Raw genomic sequence first — 21,778 nt, 5'->3', positions numbered from 1 at the left:
GGAGACTTGGGGAGGGCAAAAAGCGGGCTTCCCAGAAGTTTGGGAAGGCTGGAAACAGGGCTGTTCCTGGCTTCCAGAGAGCCCTTGGAGCCTGGGGAGGCTGTTTTCACCCTCCTGGAGGCTCGAGGAAAATCCCCGGAGCTCAGGGAGAGCAACCCCACCCCCCATGGTGCAGGAGGCCATCTAGGCCACATCCACCATGGCCACGCCCACCCAGCAGCCAGGGAGAGAACCCCTTGCTAAAATTTTTGAATCCCACCCCTGATGAAGACCAACATTTTTGCCCATAGTTTCCAAATATCTAAAACTGGGAAATGTAAGGGGGAAATGGTCTTCAACAAATCCGGTTCTAGTAAAATTATTTCAAGTAGACAAGAATCTATGATTCACCTAGGCAGGAGTCCAGGATGAAATGAATTATAATTCAGGAAATCAAAACAACAAGAACCAAAGAGTCGTTGCCTGGACAGTAAAACCATCATTCTAGGGTTGCTTAACATCTGGAAGGTCTGTCCAGACTGATAAGAGGAATGTTTCACCAGAAATAAGTAGCAAAGCAAAGACTGGAGAATTGGGAATGTTATAATGCTGGAACATCCAAGGCAATAAAGAAATGAGCAACATACACTAGCTTGCTTACCTACTTTTTTTTTTATAGGTTTCATGCTATATCTGGAACTGGCTATTTTTTGAATATCTGGATATCAGATATGGGCTCAGTATGGATATCCATCATATTGAACCCATACAAAAATAAAGGAAATTAATTATATCATGGATTCTCAATTTCCACTACCATACATAAATTCTGTGCTATCATAAAATATCAGCTCCAGGAAAAATTAGTTTGGGAAATTAAATAAGTGCCAAAGACAATTATTAGAAGAGCAAGAATTCAACATACTGTATGTAAAATTTTGGACAGATAATTATTCTACATTGACTTAATTTTAATAAATATGGCAGAAAATAAAAATATATATTATTGCTATCATTCACCATTTTATTTTTAAGTAAAACAGTTTTAGTCCAAGAAACCAAACCATGCAATGTTTTAAATATTATGTCTGAAAGCTATCGTACACAGTATTTAATTCATAGACTGCAACATGGCGAGTTTTATCATTCCAAAGAACCAATTTGATTATTAATCCTAGAATTTCAAGCTGCTAGTTTTTGCTGCATATTGCTGACATGCAGTGAATGCAGTTCAAAATATAACACTCACTATAATATTAATTAGCTTCACAGTGACTTTGTTGTTCAAAAGTATATAATTGATTTATCAATTTTGATACTCAATAGAAGTAAATGAAAAGCAAATAGGATCTGAAACTGGTTACCATGGCACAGTAAACTACCAACACTCTCATTCCATATCAGGGCTGTCAAACTCCTGGCCCATGGGCCGGATGTGTCATGCATTGGCCACACCCATGCCCGGTTTAGCGAAGGGGAAAAAAGTCCTGATATATCATGTGATGCTGCCATGATGATGTGAGTTGGACACTCCTGTTCCACAGGTGGTATTCAGTCAGTTCTGACAGGTTCTGGAGAACCGGCAGCAGAAATTTTGAGTAGTTCGGAGAACCGGTAAATACCACCTCTGGTTGACCCCTCCCCCATCTATTCACTGCCTCTGTCCTGAGTCCCAACTAATCAGAGTCCCAGTTTTTGTTGCCCTGCGCAGGAGAACAGAGCTGGAAAGCAGGTTAGTGGAGTGGGGAGGAAATGGGGATTTTATAGTATATCCTTCCCCCGGAGTGGGGTGGAAATGGGGTTTTTATAGTATATCCTTCCCCTGGAATGGGGTGGAAATGGGAATTTTACAATATCCTTCCCCTGCCACGCACACCAAGCCATGCCACATCCACCAAGCCACACCATGCCCACTAAGCCATGCCCACAGAACCAGTAGTAAAAAAAAAATTGAATACCACCACTGCCCTGTTCCATATTATTCCTTAAGCACAGCCATTGGCTTTTCTGTGGTTAAATATTTCCTCTGAGCCCAGAGCCACTGACATTTCCAGTTAACACCAACTTGAATTTGAAACCATTGTTTGTGATTGTCAAATTCTGGCTAGTGTTAACCAGAAATGTTCTCTAAAATCTGAAGTGGCCTTTATGCCCACCAGAGTAATTTAACATGGCATGTGAATTTCTCGGGGAGAAAAACCTTAGGATTTGTCTTGTAACCAATACAGTACATTAATTCTGAAAAGTAACATGGGAATATCCTTGATAAATGTTTATATAATAATAATTACAAGTAGCAGAAATTAAAGTTGAAGGCCTTTCTCATGATTGTTTTTCTTAAAAAAGTTTACTTTCTCTAGTTGAAAAGGGTAAAACAATTCTGGAAAAGGGACTCTCTTGAAGGCCACAATGAAAAATACACAATTTTCCAATTGTTTTACTGCAATTTTAAAACTATAATTTTAGAAATTGTCTGGCATGTGCTTGATTCATTGCATTAGGTCTCCTGCCTATTCTGCTTGTATTTGTAATAAAACATATTAAATTGCATGTATACATTTTTTATTATCTACAAATTTCATAATCACTGTCTCATAATTTCATTTCATTTCCTATAATCCCACAGAGAAACATTTCCTTTTTAGATTGTACCTGGTTAAAGCAGCAAGACACCGAGAATGTATTTTTAAAGGCTTTTGGTGGTGGTAGAATCCATTTCCATTTCCTCTGTTTTTATTGTCATGTTGCATGAAGATCCAAGAACCATGATTAAATAGAACAGACAAGGCCTGAACTCGATTAGCAGCTATAGCAACAGGCAGATAGTCTTTTCCATCTGTACCCTAATGGCCCGAATTATTTGCTTCTTCAGAGACAGTCTGTACTCATCCCAGGAACAAATACAATTGGGAGAGATTTCAGGTTTTCTTCCGCTTGTTCCTTAAAAGGTATCTTTTCCCCCCTAATTTCCTTTGAAATTACTGTATATTGTAGATCTTAATGTACAAATCCCAATATAATCCAGTCTAATGTGCAATCTCTATACAGGTAATCCTTGCTTAATAGTCACAATTGCAACTAGCATCCTGATCACAGCAGTAGTTAAGCAAGATGTCACATGATCACCTTGCTCAGTGACCACAATATTGACACTCCTGGTGGCGGCCTTTAAACAATCTTAACGGGTTGTTTAATAGGACAGAGTACCAGGTAAGGAGCATGGGGTGCTTCAAGGGTATGAAGAAGACCTTAGGAACTCTGGTGTAGGCGGTACACAAGTCTCTCTCTACTCAGGAGCTGAAAATCCTCCCTGTCAAAATCCAAGCATGCGTACCTTTCCCCAACTCAAGGCACCCCATGCTCCTTACTGTACCTTATAGTACTGCCATTCTGCTCAGGAGCTGAAAATCCTCCCTGCTGAAATTGAAGCAGGATTTTCAGCCCCTGAGCAGGAAGACACTTATGTGCTGCCTGCCACTGGGCCTCCCCCGCCCCCCAGGCACCCAATGTTCTTAATTATCTTATCATGCTGCCTCTCCACTCTGAGGCTGTAAATTCTACCTGGCTGAAATCCTGCTTCGATTTTAGCCACAGGCCTTTTCCAGCCAGCCCCCAGAAATGAGAAGGAATCCTCTTTTTCTCTGGCAACTGGCTGCTAATACCCCAAACTGTAAATGCTCCATGCCAAAATCCTGCTTGGATTTCGGCAGAGAGCTTTTCCAGTCAGCCCACAGAAACCAGAGGGAGTCTTCTGGCCAGCTTGCAACCTTTCCTGCGGTCTTCCTCACTGATTTTCTAGGGGAGATTGCAAATGGCATCACATGATCACAGGGTATAGGTAACCATTTGTAGGTGCAAATGCTTTGCCAAGTATCCAGACTGCAACCATGTGATCACGTGGGTATTACAATGACCATAACTTTGGGCATAAGTCATGAGTCCCTTTGTTCAGCGCTGTCATAATTTTGAATGGCTTGCAGAACAAATGGACGTTATGTGAGAATTATCTGTAAGTCATTGAGGGAACACTGACTAAAAATTATCATTTAAGTCAAAAATAATATACTTCTAAGTAAACTGAGCTATGCAGCCCTTCATTTTGGAGTGCCACGCACATCCACACACCATCAATCTACAATTTCTAACAAGAAGTAACAATTGTTCAGGATAGCAGCTGCTGTTACAGAATACTAGGAAGATATGTTTGCCCACTCCTGTAAATAAGTAAATGCTGGACTGTGGTAGTTAACTGAATAAAATTCATATTCTGTTATTAACAATAAGTAGTTGCAATACATCTAAAAAATAAACAGATTTTACCTAGTTCACAATCTTTTTTGTACAAATCAGATAGGAATATCTACAAACAAGCAATCTATCTCCTTAATTTCTCAAGATAAAAGGCAACTTTGATCAGATAAAAACTAATTATCTAATCTGCTTCTTTTATTTGGTTCTCTAGCCTATTACTGGGAAATAAATAATCCCTTTCCCAGAATGTAATATTACATTTCTATGAGCCAGTCTTTCTACTGATAGACTTAATGAATATTCTGTTACTTGTTCTGAATTTTGTTAGATAGGTAGACAACTCTGTGATCCATTGGGCCATTCTTGAGAAAAAGGTAGTGCAGTCTCGTGGGACCAGAATGAAGTCCATTTTTTTAACCCTCATCCAGGGTCTCGTGATCATGTAAGAAGAATATATATCATAAATAAACAATTTTAGCAGCAAATGAACTTCAATAATGAGTTGATATTTATTTACATAAACAGAATTACCACAGTTGGGCAAAAAAGCGTTTAGATGGTAGGAACTTCCAACATTCTGCCGGTTTTTCCATTAACTTTGACAAGCTGGCAGGAAATCACAATCATGTGACCACGGGGACATCGCAACACCCAAAACTTTGTGAATAAAACTGGTCTGTCATGAAAATTGCAAATCCACAGGAATAATGGGTCCCAGATTTTTTACATGTTTTGGTACCTTGGTTCAAAAATTGTTATGAGGTAATGCACCATTTGAGCAAACAAACAAATCAATAAACATGAGAGTGTTAGTAATATATGGTCTATGTCTGTGTATGCATAGAGCTTTGGGTAATAAGAAATCTGAAATGTAGTGTTTGCTAATGTCTGTGGGCTGTTGAAAAATGTCGTGTTTGGGAGCGTGCATGAATAATAACCCTAATCTTGCTTGTCTAACTAACAAACTGCATGCAAAAATAATGGCACTTGAAAACTATTGATTCCATTGTAGAGCAGCTTACATGAACACCCTATGTTGTACAATTTAAAATCATAGTTAGAGCTGCCCAAAACATATAGCTGAAACTTTGCTAAGTTTAAATTTGATATTTTTTGTTAGTTGATTTTGTTTCACTCTTACTGTAATATAGTATCTTTTTCTCAGTAATAGTACATTCCTCCAATGAAATCTCTAATACCTATCATATTATAAAGAAAGTGATTCAATCTATAAGAAGTGCACTTTTATGGATCCCCATCCATCCATCCATCCATCCATCCCATCCATCCATCCATCCATTCAATTTATCTGGCTGGCCATCTCACAGAAGCGTTCCCCTAACATCAAGGCTTTCACGTCAAAACAGACAAATTCCACAGTTTAGGATGTGAGCTACTATCAAGGGGAGGCAATCACATATTTTCCTTTTCTTCCAATTCTGTATGATGTCTGGAATGTGTATTATTATTATTATTATTATTATTATCAGTATTAATATCACTGTGTATTTGGTCTTAATATTGCAGCTTGGTGAACTTTTCCAGGTATGGGGATTTCATTGATTCTTGAAGTTTTCCTACTTCCTTTTGTATCAAGAACTGATCAGCACAATACTGAAGGGGGGAAGGGGAAGGGAGCTCAACCCATGGAATACATTCACATCTGCATCCAAAGACATGCAGCTGAACGTGTTTCTTCATCTATAATTGTAAGCATGATACATGAATCAATGTGAGTGAAGTAAAAGTGCACGTTTTTGCTTCCACAGTCAAAAGCTGAGCTTTAAAGAACGGGTGCGGATGGCTAGCCCGAGAGGCCAGAGTATCAAGAACAGACAAGCTTCACTTGGGGACAGAAGATCGCCAAGTACGGATATTACTGCAGAGGGCAGCCCAACAAAAGTGCAAAAGAGTTGGAGTTTCAATGACCGAACCCGCTTCCGGCCTTCCCTGCGTTTGAAGAGTTCTCAGCCTAAGCCAATACAAGATAGTAAGTCTTTTAAAATGTCTTATTCATTGTATTTATGTCACTCTGTCACATGAAATATTATCTCACTGTGATGACCCAGGGTGGGAGACAAAAGCAACGAAGTCACAAAAACAGGTGAAGTCCCTTTAATTCCTTCAACTTGGCTTCAAAGGTCCAATTATCATTGACTGGAGAAAAAACTCCCCCACAAACAGTTGTGAAAAGGAAGAACTTCCGTTTAAACTCAAAATACATATAAATTATAAATAGAAAAAAACAACACAAACCACACTGAAGCAATTAATGAAACAAGTCAGGATAAGGGCTTGAAGATGTCCAGAGATCTCGAAATAGACACACTAGGAAGGAGAAGGATGCCAGAACTCATATAAGAACTGACAAGCTAGAAATATTTTCATGCTTTGCTTCCAGCACTGGTCCATGCACAGTTTGTCCTTTTAAACAGTCCTCACAGCTGCAGCTCATGAAGGGGAATCAAGGCCCTTTCCTCTCCCGTAGACCACACCATTCATGTTTCTCCCTTATCTTCTCCTCCCTGCATGCCCTAGGATGAAGAGGTGGTGGGCCTGGGTCTTCCTCTGAATGCGCAGCTGGCCTGTGCCCTTTCTCAGTTTCCTCCACAATCTCCGGAGCCACACTCCCACTTTTTGTCAACTGTTCCTCCTCTCCCTCGGAATCAGATTCTAATAGGGGCATGACCAGGGATGGGTTTCTACTGGCTCTGTCCACCTCTGTAGAACCGGTTGCTCCGAAGAGCAGCAGACATAGAACCAGTTCTATGTCTGCTGCTGTTGTGGCCCACCCACCCACCCAGGCTCTTACCTGACCTTTATTTCCTGCTTTTTCAACTGCAGCTGCTTTGTGTGACACAGATGTAGTTGAAAAAGCAGGAAAAAAGGGCTTTCCCAACCACTGCGCATTTGCACGCAGTGCTGCTCAGCTGTCCGGGCAGCTCAGCAGGTTGTAAACTGCACTCACGCGACTCGCACAACTCACGCATGTGTGCGTGACACTAATTGACAGAACCGGTAGTTATACCAGTTGGATCCCATCCCTGGGCATGACACTCACAATGGGTAAGCCGCCAAACATTGGTTCTAGAATATTAAGTGTTGAGGTAATTCCCCGTTAGGAGAATGAGCACATACAGGGAGACATATTTGAGAGTAGTGTTTGAATAATGCACGCACAGCACACAGATACGCTGTACAGTAAATGTAGGTTTTTACTTCCAGAAAGGTTTAAGCAAAGTTCAAAATAGGCGGTCCAAAGTCATTCACAGGTAAATCAGTCAGTTTTTCAATCCAGGGATAATTCAATAACAAAGTCCAGTGTCAAAAAAACAGTTCAGTATCAGACTTACATCAAATTCAGGAATATCAGTCAATTAGGAAAAATGGAGGAACAGCAATACTTTCCAACAGAAGAAAACAGAGATACACTCTCTTCTGAGATTAAGACTAAGACAAACCAGGTTTCTGGCTCCATCTTATGGCCGTTTGACAAACCACACCTAACTACAGTTTTGCATTTTCTTAAAGATACAGTTTTAAAATGTCTATCCTGGTTTATACATTTCTAACCCAAATACCTGTTCGGTGACTTATATTCCTAACAGTAATGCTCCAACCTACAAAACAGAAGCTACAAACCCCAGCACGATACAAGGCAATCCACTTTTATTAAACATTTATTACAATAAGAAATTGATATGATACAAATTTAACTTATTCTTCATTCCTGTGTTACATTTTTAGTAATTACACTATAAACTACAGGTTTACAAGTCCTTGATTGACAACAGTTCATTTAATGTTACAAAGTCACTAAAAAAAGTGACCGATGACCATTTTTCATACTTACAACCATTGCAGCATCCCCATAGTCACGTGATCAAAATTCAGATGCTTGGCAACTGACTCATATTTATGATAGTTGTAGCAGTGTCCCAGGGTCACAAGATCCCCTTTTGTGACCTTCTGACAAGCAAAGTCAATGGGGAAGCCAGATTCACTTCACAACTGTGTTACTAACTTAATAACTGCATGGTTCACTTAACAACTGTGGCAAAGAACAATCATAAAATGGGGCAAAATTAACTTAATCATTGGAACCATAAATTTTGAGCTCAGTTGCATTTGTAAGTCGAGGACTACCTGTATATCTTTCCACTGCAATCTGTTTCCTTTGCAGAGTAATGCTTTTCGGTGCTAACGATCTAACTCCTCAGTATTCCTAAGTATATTATTTTCCTAATTTTTAAGTTGACCTTCATGTTATTTTCTCCTTCCTCACTTGCTTGTGGATTCCAGACGCAGGACTGCTGTCCTCTCTTTTCCTAGTCTCACTTGCTAACAGCTAGCAAGGGTCTACTTTTAGCAAATGGTCATCAGTTATAACTGTGACATGGTCCTCTTGGCTTCTTTCTGGGTTTTCTATTGCCCATTATCGTACTTAGACGTGGTCCTCAACATAATACCATAATGAAGCCTGTCGTATGACAGGACAGCTGTAAAACAGATCGTGCACATGACTTGATTTCTACACTTTTTTTTTGCAATAGTCATTAAGCAAACATGGAGCCTTAAGAACAAATCCATGGTTCACTCTGGGCGTGGTTTTGCTGAAAACCAGAAGTGCCAGCTTCTGGCAAAACCACTGTAAAAACCTGGTCACATGACTGGGATTTGCCTAACAGGCATAAATGCGCCTAAAGTGAGTTCATATGACCACAAAAGGGGAGGGGGCAACCATTGGACATTTGCAACTGGGCCATAAAAACCCCTTTTCAGGTAGGTCGTAACTACAGTCAAGGACTATCTTTGCTGTCATCTCTTTTTTTTACCCTCATGCCATTTTCTCCCTTACTTCTACACTTCCGTGCCAGGCCCTCCTCTCCAGCTTGCCAATGCTGGCTCTCGTCTGCCTTTCTGGGACTACCTACTTCTTCCCTCAGCTGGTCTTGGATTCTCTATGGGCAGAAGAGAAAAAAAAAACTGCCCATCTTCTCTTTCTGGACCCTCTTCTTCTCCAGATTCATGCTGCACTTTGCCATTGCATGCTATACTGTTGCTTTGTGGTTTTGGTGCTAGTTGTTGCTCATGTTTCTGGCCTTCTCTTACACGTTTGGGGCTATTGCTGCTGGAGTGATTTGGCTTGTATTTATTTACAAAATAAATACTTCTCTCTCCTGGAGTTCATCAGACCGTCTCCCATCTCTGCCATAAGCACATATACCTGTAAGCTGAAACATTTTTCTGATAAGAAAGAATTCAATTTAAATACCTTTTTCAAAATTATAACAAATATGAAAGATTCACTTTAAAATCTTTTTAAAATAGGAGAGATTTAAATACAACAAATCATTTGGAATTCTTTATGCTTCGCAGTCTACTGTTGTAACAAATCATGAAGAACTGATTATAAAAAGAATCTGTAGAAGTCCAACATCTCAACTTTTTTTGTAATAATCAACTTCTTTCTAGGTTGTTTTGAAAGGACTATAAAAACATATCAATATCTCTGTTGGAATGACCTTTTCGTTCCTTACTCTAGCTGAACATTTTTGAAGAAACTGGAATACTTAAACTACAGTCTTTCCTAATTAATTCTTTTGAGGCTCTGTCATCCATTATTTTCCAGGACATATTTAAAAACACAGCACAAGAAGTTAATTCAGTTTGTGTTGTTAGTTGGCCACATTTTGCTATTAAAACATTGGAAAACTAAGATGTGTTTTTCTTTGGCTCAGAAGTATTGAAAAATGTGGGATATGGAACTGGCTAAACAAATAAACACAGCAGCAGAGGATCCTCAAGAGTCTTTTAGAAAAATATTGTTTTACTCATATTTTGTCTCCATTTCTTTAAACTAGATTAAAAGGATAATTCTTAATATATTACTTTTCATTTTGTATGCTTGATATTCTGAGCAGAAACAATGCATATGGATGTTTGTGTTTCTATTCTACATACTCCCAATGACATGTTGGAATTTTACTTTTCTATTTTGGGAGGTTGTTCTTTAGCATGCTTTTTTTATTTTAGCCCCCCCCCCCCAAATGTAAATAAAGAGGAGGCTTTGCGAAATGGATATTTCTAGATGATGGTCCAACACAATCAGATGGATTTCATTCTGTTTGAAATACAGTATGATTGGGGCGGGGGCACCTGAAGTGGTAGCAGTGATGATAAATGCTTCTTATTAGCTAAAAGTGAAGTGGCAGATATCCTTTAATCTCATCAACTGCAAGATTTCTTTAGTTCAAAATACTGGTAAAGGACTTTTTAAAAATATGATTGTGTGTTACTTTATATTATGCAGTGTCCACAATCTTTTGGATCCAGTGGGTACATTTAAATTATGGATTAACAAGAGCATCCAATGCTGAGGAAGTGGTTCAGGAAAGTCAAGAAAATGGCCACAACCACATGACTGAAGCTTTTACATGTGATGTTTATTTTAAAGGATGGGGCTTTGTCTGCACCGTCACAAGAAAACATTTTTATTTTTGATTATCCTCCTCCATGTGTCTATTAACATACACACACACACACCATAGAAGTTATGCTTGTGAGGTTCAGAGAAACACAAAGTGCTACAAAAACATGAAAACAAATACCTGTAGAATACCTGTATATATATTTACACATTCATATAGCATCGGTAAATTAAAATTACAAATGTTAACCCTCTTTCACAAACTTACTAGGTTATGGCAAAAAATAAAGAGGCCAGCAGTAGATTAGCATCTTTGCATGTATTTTTCTTATGCGGGTTTGGGTCTTTCCTCAGTTTCTCAGCTGGCAGGTTTGCTGACTTGCTCAGTTTCCAATAAAAATGATATGTCCATCTAGACTAGGAGTGTCAAACTGGCGCCTGTGGGCCAGATACATCACTCCAGGTCATGCCCACCCCATGCCCTCCCCGAAGGAGAAAAACATCATGTCACTGGAACGTGATGCAGCAAGTTTGACACCCGTGATCTAGATCTTGACATCTGTAAGCTTACCATTGTTTTCTCAAAAAGCAATGCACTGCTAAGCAAAGCAGTCAGCTACTATTTCTACTTCCTAAGAATGCCTTTGGAGCATTTTTAAGGGTAGAATAGAGAATTGGGCAAGCACTGAAATTCAGTACTGTTATATAAAACTTCCAAGTAAGTAACTTTCCCCTCCACCCATCTTGATCCATGAGCGAAGACTTTCACACATCAATTTTAACCCTAACAGAACAGTTTATATTTGTTAGGGATACACCCTAGCAGAATCTGCACAGCAGTCAGGCAGGCAGGCAAATATGTGAGATAAATGTTTTTGTAGCTTACACTCAGTAAAACAGATACACTGTGCTAGTCAAATAGTTTATTCCAATAAGAGTTATAGCATAGTCAAAACAGTCCATATATCATTCACTAATTCAGTCAGCTCGGGGATTATACAGTTGCAGTCCAGTGTCGAAAAAGAGGTCAGTAAACTTACAAATATCAGTCCAGTAATATATCTTCTCGCAGTAGAGATATGAAGAAGTCAAACCTCCTTTCTTCCTCCAACAACTCAGCAGTAGGGAAAACACGCAGTTAGCAAACCATCAATCCATCAAACCAGCAATCGTCAGGAATCGTCAGGTTCTCTTGCTCCCTCTTATGGTGGTTTCACACCGCACCCAAAATTACATGCTTTGCAGTTTAAAGTGACACACACTTAAACTTACTATCATAGTTTATATATATTATTTTATCCAAACTACGTTAGGTAACCTTGTTATTCCTAACAATATTTGCAGCAATTTTGTCTTAAAAGTTGCAGTTTACAAAAGCTGAACGACACAATATTTATCTTTAAATTTGAACATAAATACTGTGTAAACATACATATAAATGCAGATCTAGGCAACAATTCTGTATAGGAGTTCAGTCCTGACCGGCTCAAGATTGGCTCATCCTTCCATCCTTCCGATGTCGTAAAATGAGGAGCCAGGCTGTTGCGGGCAATAGGCTGACTCTGTAAACCACTTAGAGAGGGCTGTAAAGCACCTTGAAGCAGTCTTAAGTGCTATGAGTAGGTGCTGTTGCTATAAAATTATATAAAATAAATAATTAAATTATATGGCATAAGTGTCTAAGAAGACATGTTTGTAATAACATTGTTAATGTAGTAAACTGATTTTGAGATTTCTCATATCACTTTTTTCAAACTTTTTTTTTTAACATTGACAAATAAAGAATAGATTTGTCAACTTAATTGGCCATTTATGACCTTTAACTTCAGACAGAAGTTCAGCAGGTGATGCTTTCTAACAATTTTATCAGGAAGCAAGCTCACCTGTTACATATCTGCATGTTATTCTGCTATTAAAGGTAAAAGAACAGAATTTTTAAAGGCCATACCTAGATATAGTGTACTTTAATCGTTCCCTGTTTTCATCGTCTCAGAACTCTCATTACTTCTTCATGTGCTTTATCTTATTTGCTAATGTATGGTTGTTTAGGTATAGCTGAAATTATATTTCTCACTATTGCTCACCATTATTCATGATGCATGGGACTACTAAGCATTGTAGAATGACCACATCTGGAGCGCCACAAGCCTTTCCCCCATGCTAATGAAAAATTACTCTGAATAATGTCAGTTCCTTTCAATTCTAAATAATCTCGGATCTGCTTCTTGACCAAAGCTATCTGTCCAGGAGAACTCCCAAATGGAGCACTGGAGAGTACTGCATCCAGTTTTGTTCACCACATTATAAAAAAGATGTTGAGACTCTAGAAAAAGTACAGAGAAGAGCAACCAGGATGATTAGGGGACTGGAGGCTAAAACATACAATGAACGGTTGCAGGAACTGGTCTTGGCTAGTCTAGTAAAGAGAAGGACCAGGGGAGACATGATAGCAGTCTTCCAATATTTGAGGGGCTGCCACAGGGAGGAAGGAGTCAAGCTATTTTCTAAAGTGCCTGTAGGCCAGACAAGGAACAATGGATGGAAACTGAAGAAGGAGAGATTTAACCTGGAAATAAGGAGAAACTTTCTGACAGTGAGAACAATCAACCAATGGAACAGCTTGCCCTTGGAAGTTGTGGGAGCGCCATCACTTGAGACCTTCAAGAAGAGATTGGACTGCCATGTCAGAAATGGTGTAGGGTCTCCCGCTTGGGCGGGGGGTTGGACTAGATGACCTACAAGATCCCTTCCAACTCTGATTATCTGTTATCTGAGCAGGGAAATACAACTCTTGCAGCACCAAAAGTCAAGAGATCACAAAACCAACGATCATATTGCTAAGGTTAACCTGAAGCATGTTCTTTCTTTATGCAGGTCATCACATCCTCCAAACACTGGGACAGAATCTTGCCAAAGAGACACAATTCAGGATATTAGCCACACGCGAAATCTGTACGGGAATATTTTAGAGAGGGGACACCAGGGGTGGGATCCTACCGGTTCGGCCCGGTTCTATAGAACTGGTAGCTCCGAAGAGCTGCTGAGACTGAACAGGGTCGCTGTGACAATCTTCTGGTCTTCTGTTTGGCCCACCCACCCACCTGGGCTCTAGGCTGTGCTTTATTCCCTGCTTTTTCTACCTCAGCTGCTTTGTGCAGCACAGCCGAGTGCCGCGCATCAGAAGAAGGTGAATGCTTGCAGGAGTCGGTGATTTGTAAACAGTATGTACGCGCATACTCACCAAACTGATTGTTATGCCAGTAGGATCCCACCCGGGGTGGGATACGACCGGGTTAATAACCGGTTTGGGATTTATGAGCTTCCCTGCACGCTGGGAGCTGCACCCCTGTAAATCCGTCATCAGCAGCTGCCTGCAGAGAGGCAGCCTTTGAAACAGCCCTCTTTTCCTGCTTTTTAAACTGCAGCTGTGCCTCGTTCGGCAGCTGAAATTGAAAAATCAGGAAATAAAGATCAGGTAAGAGCCCAGGTGGGCAGGTGGGCAAAAACATCAGCAGACATAGAACCGGTTCTATGTCTGCTGCTCTTCAGAGCTACCAGTTCTACAGAGGTGGACAGAACTGGTAGAAACCCACCCCTGACCCCACCCCTGTGGGACACATTCACCCGGTGCCTAACTCAGTCTCAGTAATGCATGTGTTAGGTTAGTGCTCTTGTGCATTATTAAATCACAGATGAAGTGTGCATTTGGAGCAGACATGGCCTTAAAGAATTGGAGGAAGAGTCTCTACCAAGGAAACAGTCAGATAAGTGGAGCTTAAAGCCTTTCCAAGGAACTAGTTTGAGAAAACGTCTCAGACAGACCCCTTCCTGATTCATATAAAGTGAGGGAGAGGAAAGCCTTTCAGACTTGGAAAATTCTGTTGTATAATGCACTATTGCAATAGCCCTAATGCACTAATGCACTATTGCAGTATAATCACTATTGCAATGTTCCAGTCTGCCCTCAACTTCCCTAATATATTAACTCTTCTCAATATACATGGCATTAGGTTTTTCATCTGCTCTACCTTACAGAGCCAAGAGCTTTATTAGAGACTGAGCTGGCATTCAGCAGAAGAATCCAGAGTCCAGGGCCACCTAAAGCTTGTTGACTGGACATTGGAAGTGAGTGAAGAGGGCAAGGACACAGTACCACTACAAGACACTGCAACATCATTCCGCCTCACTGCTACCATATATATCCCATTGTACATCACTATTGCAATGTTCCAGTCTGCCCTCAACTTCCCCAATATATTAACTCTTCTCAATATCTGTTATTTCTCCCCCCAGGTCAGTGTCCATGCTCTCTCCATAGGCTAAAGACAAGTAGGCAACTATATACTTTGGACTAACACTTAACATTTATGCTGTTTTTCTACTTGGTATACATTAATTATGACAGTTGTCAGTTTACAAGATGAACATTAAGTGAAAAACAGAATTTCAGTATATAGATACTTAGCTTACCAAGCTTGTTCATACAAATTAAATGGCATACATTGGAGGCATTTTGGGTATCCATTAGATTCTATCAGAGAAAGGTTAATTTATTGTCACATTACTCATATTTCTCCAGGAAAGAGCCTCTCTTATACACATGGAATCAGTAGCAGGAGAGAAAAAATTATTTTCCTTACCAACCTTTTTGCTTTGTACTAACAGCATGCTCCCACTCACTTCTTGATGAATAGCTTCCAGAAAACTGGATTACAGAATGGAAAGGGATTATGTAGGCGGATGATAATTTCTTTTGACTTTTGTTGAAAGCCTTTTACTAAGTATCTAAATTACCATGTAAAATGTGAATTCCACTACACCCTAGTGAGCACTCTGGCTTTAAGTTTAGTAATGTAGTTTCCATGCTGTGAGGACTAGACTATGGAAAAATAAACAAGGAATTGTAGAAGCTCTTATCTGTCTTACTGAAGCCAAGCAACATCACAAACCAACAAGCAGGAAACAACAATGGAGGCCCTTTTATTTTATTTTTTAATAAAAATGTTTTATTAAAGAAGGCATAATATGCAAAAGCACAGGAAGAAGGCATTGAGGTAAAAAATAAAATACAAAGTACATAAATACCTTCTTGATTACTGATTCTTCAAAATAGGTACATAGTAAAGCCTTTTACATTACTTTCAAAAAATAAATTAAGTAATAAAGGCAAGATAACATCTAATAAATATTTTATTTATTTATTATATAGTTTTCATCCTGCCTTTATTACTTTATAAGTAAATCAAGGTGGTGAATATGCCTAATATACTTTCCTCTCTTATTTTCCCCAACAACAAGCCTATGAGCTGAGTTGGCCTGAGAAAGAGTGACTAGCCCAAAGTCATCTAGTTTTATTAAAATGTATGTCAAAATGTATGTATGGGTAAGTTCTGTACTGCTATGGGTGTACATAAAATTATCTGTAGTTTGATGATAGTCGCATATTATGTTTCAGGCAGAGGTGGGATTCTACCAGTTCGCACCTATTCTCTAGAACCGGTTGTTAACATTCTAAGCAGTTCAGAGAACCGGTTGTTAGAAGAAATTACTGGCCTAATCCTGTAAGGAAAGCAGGAAGGAAACATTTTGGTGCTGCTTACAGAAACTGCCTCTCCCTTAACCCTTATTACATTCTTGGCAGGCCTAGACTTCCTGTCTCAGGAACATCTCTGGAGTTTTTGCCCCTCCTTTGCTGGTACTTTGCTTGTGTGGAGTGACCATTCAAAGTTACAATGGCACTGAAAAAAGTGACTTATGACCATTTTTCACACTTACGACTGTTGCAGCATTCCCACAGTCATGGGAGGCCAGGCGAGGAGATGTGTGCCTCGATGTGAGTGATATTGAGTTGGCCACACCCAGCCAATAACATGACCACCAAGCTATGTCCACCTAGTCACATGACCACCAAGCCACACCCACCACCTAAGCCACGCCCACAGAACCTGTTGTTAAAAATTTGAATCCCACCCCTGGTTTCAGGGTGTAAGTGCCAATGGAAAAGCCCAGAGATGACTTTCAAGAAAGTTCTGCATTATTTTGAAGGAATGTAATTCAGAAAAGAGAGGGGGAAAAAATCTTCTATGAGCTGACATGAATGAATCGGTGGAAATGAAATGAGATGAAATGAAACAGCAAAAATGTGTCAGCTATTTGGAGCTCCCAGAATGAATGACAATGATGACTAATGAAAATCTGCTTAGAAAAAGCTCCATTCTGAATGCATACTTTAAGCTTAACTGTACCTATCTATGTATGCATACACACAACAACAAAAAATGAATTGAAAAACATGATGGGTTTTATTGTTTCTCATGAATAACTGACAGAATGCCTGAAGGACAGACCAACTTTTTGTAAAATACAAAAGTACCTAGTATTATTCATAGAAACAGAAGCATGCTCACAGTTAAGGGAAGACACGGACACAGGGGAAAAGTGTAGGAGGGGAAAATATGAGCCCTATATGAACAAAATATTAGAATATTGATTAATTTTCTAAAGAATAAATGCAAAATGAAAATAATAAAGAGGTTATGGAATCTATTTGGAACAATGTAAAAATAATTATGTTAGAAAATGCCATTGAAGTTTGTAAAATTATGCTGCAGAAAGTTTGGAAATGAAGCTTGGTGGAATGTTGAAATGGAGGAAAAAATGTATATAAGGACCTGACTGCTATAAATGTGAGGACCAGGAAAAGGTGCTATCAATATACCCAAAATGAACTTGCGAAGAATGTAGTCAAAGAATAAAGTATGCTTATGATTAAAGTAGGCAAAGGAAATACAGAAGGAAATTGATGTAAATTAAAATTGATTTGATTTGAACATAGAGTGTTAAAGAGTAAGCATCCAGCAAATGAATGGAATAAGATATCAAATATATAAAAATATGAAATGGTTTGGGTTGAATGAATGCTTGAAGGCCTATTTAGACCTATTTGTTCTGAATTGTAACTGAAGCCTGAATTAAAACAAATGCTATAAATGTTAGTATATAGGAGAAAATAGGGATGAGGAAATGATAAAGGGTATGAGAATATTGATAAAAACTAGAGCAAGAAGATTAATTCGTGTCTCTTGGTAGAATGTTTACTATAAATGGGAAAATCTATAGGGATAGGTTAAGGCATGCAAAAGCTCCTTTGCAAGGAGAAAATAAATTGTTTGCAAATAAGAGCATGCTTCTGCAAATGCCTGCAAATAACAGCATACTCCTACCTGCACATCCCTAATCATGGAAGACCTGGTGATCTGCTCATTGACTATCATGTCCACTGGATTTATCTCTGCCACTGAGGTCCTGGTAGCCTTCTGGACACTGAATGGGGATTACAGATTTTCTGACCTCTTGAAGTATCCCCTACTCCGTCTCACTTTCCATTGTGTATTGCCATACCACCTACACATCCAGACTATATCCATTCATGTCCTTTGAATCAATTGCAAGGAGGAAGCCTAAAAATCAGATCAGGTGTGTTTTTTCCTGTCACTTAATTTATCCTGACAGGTGATTAATTTAGGCACATAAATTTATGCAGCTTAGCATCACAGATGGGGGGAGGGGGCAGAAGAGAAGCAGGGTGTGGGGAGGTTAACCCTCTTAAGTGTTCCTAGTGTACTCATGTTGTATCATGCCATCCATTCTCACCATCTGTTGCAAACTCCCCTAAAACAGTGCTCAGTCAGTCTTTCAAAGAAAGGATCGGATGAAAGATGGATAGTGAGAAAAGTAGGAACCAACAGGTCAGTTTGTTCCCAGGAGGCAAAACCTAGAATGTTTTTCTCCCCCCCCCCCTTTTTTTTTTTTTGGCTGTGTCTCCTTTTTTCAAGCTTATGGTGTGATATCACATCTTGTCTCTCAGATAATCCCTCTCATTTATTTTTATCCCACTTCTTCATATGACAGATGGGATTGCCCCTTTTCTCATAATTTCTCTACCTGCCTAAGTGGGTTGTTCTGCAATTAACTTGTAACAATTGGTTGTTGGTGATGAGTTACAGACAGTCTGTTTTGACATGTTCTGAAAACGTACCAAGTGGTGAATGAATAACAGAATAACAGAGCTGGAAAGGATCTTAGAGGTGATCTAGTCAACCCACATCCTCCAGTGATGGAGCAGTCACAACTTCTGAAGGCAAGCTACTCCACTAATTAATTGTTCTAACCGTCAGGAAAATTCTTATTTCTAGGTTGTTTCTTTCCTTGATTAGTTTCCATCCATTGTTTCTTGTCCTCTCTTCAGATGCTTTAGAGAATAGGTTGATCCCCTCTTCTTTGTGGCAACCCCTCAAATATCGGAACACTGCTATCATGTTACCCCTAGTTCTTCTTTTCATGAGATTAGACATATCCACTTCCTGCCAAATCTATCTTGTAGGTTTTAGCCTCCAGTCCCCTAATCATCTTTGCTGTTCTCTGCACTCTTTCTAGAATCTTTTTGATATCATGGCAACCAAAACCGGATGCAATATTCCAAGTGTCATCCTACCAAAGCTTTATAAAGTGGTACTAAAACTTCATGTCATCTTTATTTTATCCCTCTCTTAATGCAACCTAGGACTGTATTTGCTTTTTTGGCATCTGTAAAAAGAAAAGAAAAAGGGTAGATTATACTCTTCAAAGCCAAGCAGAAATTCATGCTTAACACATCTTCTTTGGCTAAGAAAAGGTTCCTGGCATATCATACATCCATCAATCACTAACTATAATACAATTTAACATGAATATCTCTCTGCCAACACCTTTCATTTGGAAGCAGGACATCCAAGTAGTACACATTTGGCCCTGCAGTGCTTCAGAGTGCAGGGGCACATAAATGCAGCACCAGTCTGCAACTTTTTACAGAGCAACATCACATAGCAGCTGCAATGGACTTACAAGGAAATGAAATTTCAGATCTTAATTAATGCTTGATTAATGCCAACATCTGGTAGCTCTCATAAAGCAAACAAGTAGATTGATAAGGTAATATTTCTGTATCTAGAGTGATATTTCTTGACTACCAATACTTTTGAAAGCACAACATTAGGAAACGAAAGAACATTAATAGTTCTAACGTTATTTCCAAAATTAAACTGCAAAAGATATTACTGAAAATAAATACTGCATACATGAACTAAGGCAGATTTAATATGTTCACCTGCAGGGAAGCTTTCTCCAACCTTGCAGCCTCCAGATATATTGGACTTCAGGCCCCATAATTCCTAATGACAGCTGAAATTTCATGGAAAGCACCACATTGGAAAAAGCTATCATAAGATACCTTTTAACATGCAGTGTTGACTGTTTCTGGGTATATAATTATGAAAAATATACAATGTATATGCATACCATATAAAATTATGTAAGTATATATATACATATATTGAAGAAATAGAAAAGTTCTTAAATTCTATTCAAGAGGTACTTTGCATGTCTTACAGAAGCCCTGTAATTGCTATAAGAAATCTCAAATAGAGTTTATAGCAGCAACTCTGACAGTGGGTACTAAATCCCAGACATAAAATAAGAATATTCATTGAGAAGTTATTAAATATAAAGTCATGGAGAAGTTATTAAATATAAAGGGGATAATTCAATGAGCTCAATATTCTCCATTTTTTGATAGTTTTAGAATTCTCCAGGATATATTTTAAGTACATCTAATCTCCTATTACGCAGAAAACAAGCTGGTGTTGTTTTAATGAAAGTTTCCGAGTCATAGAAATTGTGAAAGACTGCTCATTTGTTAGACAATCAGATTAAACAATTAAAATATATTTATGAAACTCTAGGACGGGAACTTCTGCTGACTTATATTATTGTTACTTCAAATTTTTATCCTTGAGACTGGAGAAATAAAATAGCTATTAAGCCACACTCTCCTCAAGAAGTTCAGGAGTTGTGAGGGTCTGAAAATTGTCTAGCCAAGCTCCAGTGCCACCAAGATGCTAGATCCAAAAAATCACTTACACCATTCTCTGGGTCTTGAAGTGGTATAAAAGGAGGCTGAAAAGAGTGTTATTCTTTTGATAAACCACTTCAATCTCTGCCTTGTAAAGCTTCCCTGGCACGCCTGGCATCATGACTCTGATTCCCAGGAAGATTATTTCTGCCAGGGCACTAGCCCTTCAGCTTCGGCTTCTTTGCCATTCAACTATTTCACAGCAGTAAGTAGTGTCCTGGGCTCACAGGCAAATCGGAATGGAGTTGTGGAGCTGAAAGAAGTTGCGAATATTCCTTCTGTTTCAGCTTCCTTGCCAATCTGAGCCCTGCAGCACAACAAGCAATATCCTGCCCCCTAGGAAAAGCTACAGAAACAAAAGTCAGTTGAAACACAGCTGTAACAGTAATGATTCAGTAAGCTATCAGGAGTGAATTGGGAGCTCATCCAGTTGTGTCCATCGTTGCGGAATGGAAATTCGCATTAAGCAGAATTTAGCAGTGCCATCAAGCTTAATTAGGACTAGCTAAGATTCTGCCTTAATCACCTTTGACTTTGGCTGTTCCTGTAGTGTTGTTTAAATGTGTATGATATTTATAATTCGTGCTAAGAATATAGGCTATATTTACAGCACGGAAAGCTTGATTTAAAAAAAACACTACATTCAAACACATATTACAAAGCTCAATTCTTAAAAAAATAAAAATCATCATTCAAAAAGTATGTTTCAAAGTGTTACAAAAGTGCATCTATGTACTGTACATGCATATGGACTCCAATGAGCAGGGCCGGTATTATTTCCCTTGGTTATTAATGTACTTGCAGCCATATCTCTTCCTCGCCCCCAGGCTTCCTGATCCTCCTCAAGGTACATTTTTAGATTTTATGTTTTAAAACCTTAAACCTTAAACAGTACAAAAGCAAGATCTACAAAAGCAAAGTCTTTTCTTAAGGCATCACCCATTTGTATGCCTACATCGGCCACATGCACGTTAGAAAATAAACACACTGGAGCAGTGGTGATATTCAATTTTTTTTTTTTTTTACTACCAGTTCTGTGGGCGTGGCTTGGTGGGCATGGCAGGGAAAGGATACTGTAAAATCTCCAGTCAGAGGTGGTATTTGCCGGTTCTCCAAACTACTCAAAATTTCCGTTACTGGTTCTCCAGAACTGGTCAGAACCTGCTGAA

The 21,778-nt window shown here is 39.0% G+C and overlaps 1 protein-coding gene and 1 long non-coding RNA gene across 2 annotated transcripts in view; one reads left to right on the top strand and one right to left on the bottom strand.

Moving 5' to 3' along the window:
- Positions 1 to 21,778, top strand: part of KCNQ5 (potassium voltage-gated channel subfamily Q member 5) — a 118,110-nt gene that overhangs the window by 87,142 nt on the left and 9,190 nt on the right. The window contains exon 10 of the mRNA XM_087920357.1: positions 6,000 to 6,220. Coding sequence (XP_087776483.1) covers positions 6,000 to 6,220 — 221 coding nt within the window. The remainder of the gene's footprint in view (positions 1 to 5,999; positions 6,221 to 21,778) is intronic.
- Positions 19,176 to 19,890, bottom strand: LOC148127780 (uncharacterized). The gene is made up of 2 exons (XR_015739909.1): positions 19,806 to 19,890; positions 19,176 to 19,246 (listed from the first exon to the last, which is right to left on the bottom strand). It is a non-coding gene; the product is annotated as an uncharacterized LOC148127780 (long non-coding RNA).

Source organism: Pseudonaja textilis, chromosome 1 (assembly GCF_049901715.1).
Source record: "Pseudonaja textilis isolate UNSWEBS1 chromosome 1, rPseTex1.2, whole genome shotgun sequence".
NCBI lineage: Eukaryota > Metazoa > Chordata > Lepidosauria > Squamata > Elapidae > Pseudonaja > Pseudonaja textilis.
Note: the sequence above shows the minus strand (reverse complement) of the source record. Positions and strands in the feature narration are given on the sequence as shown.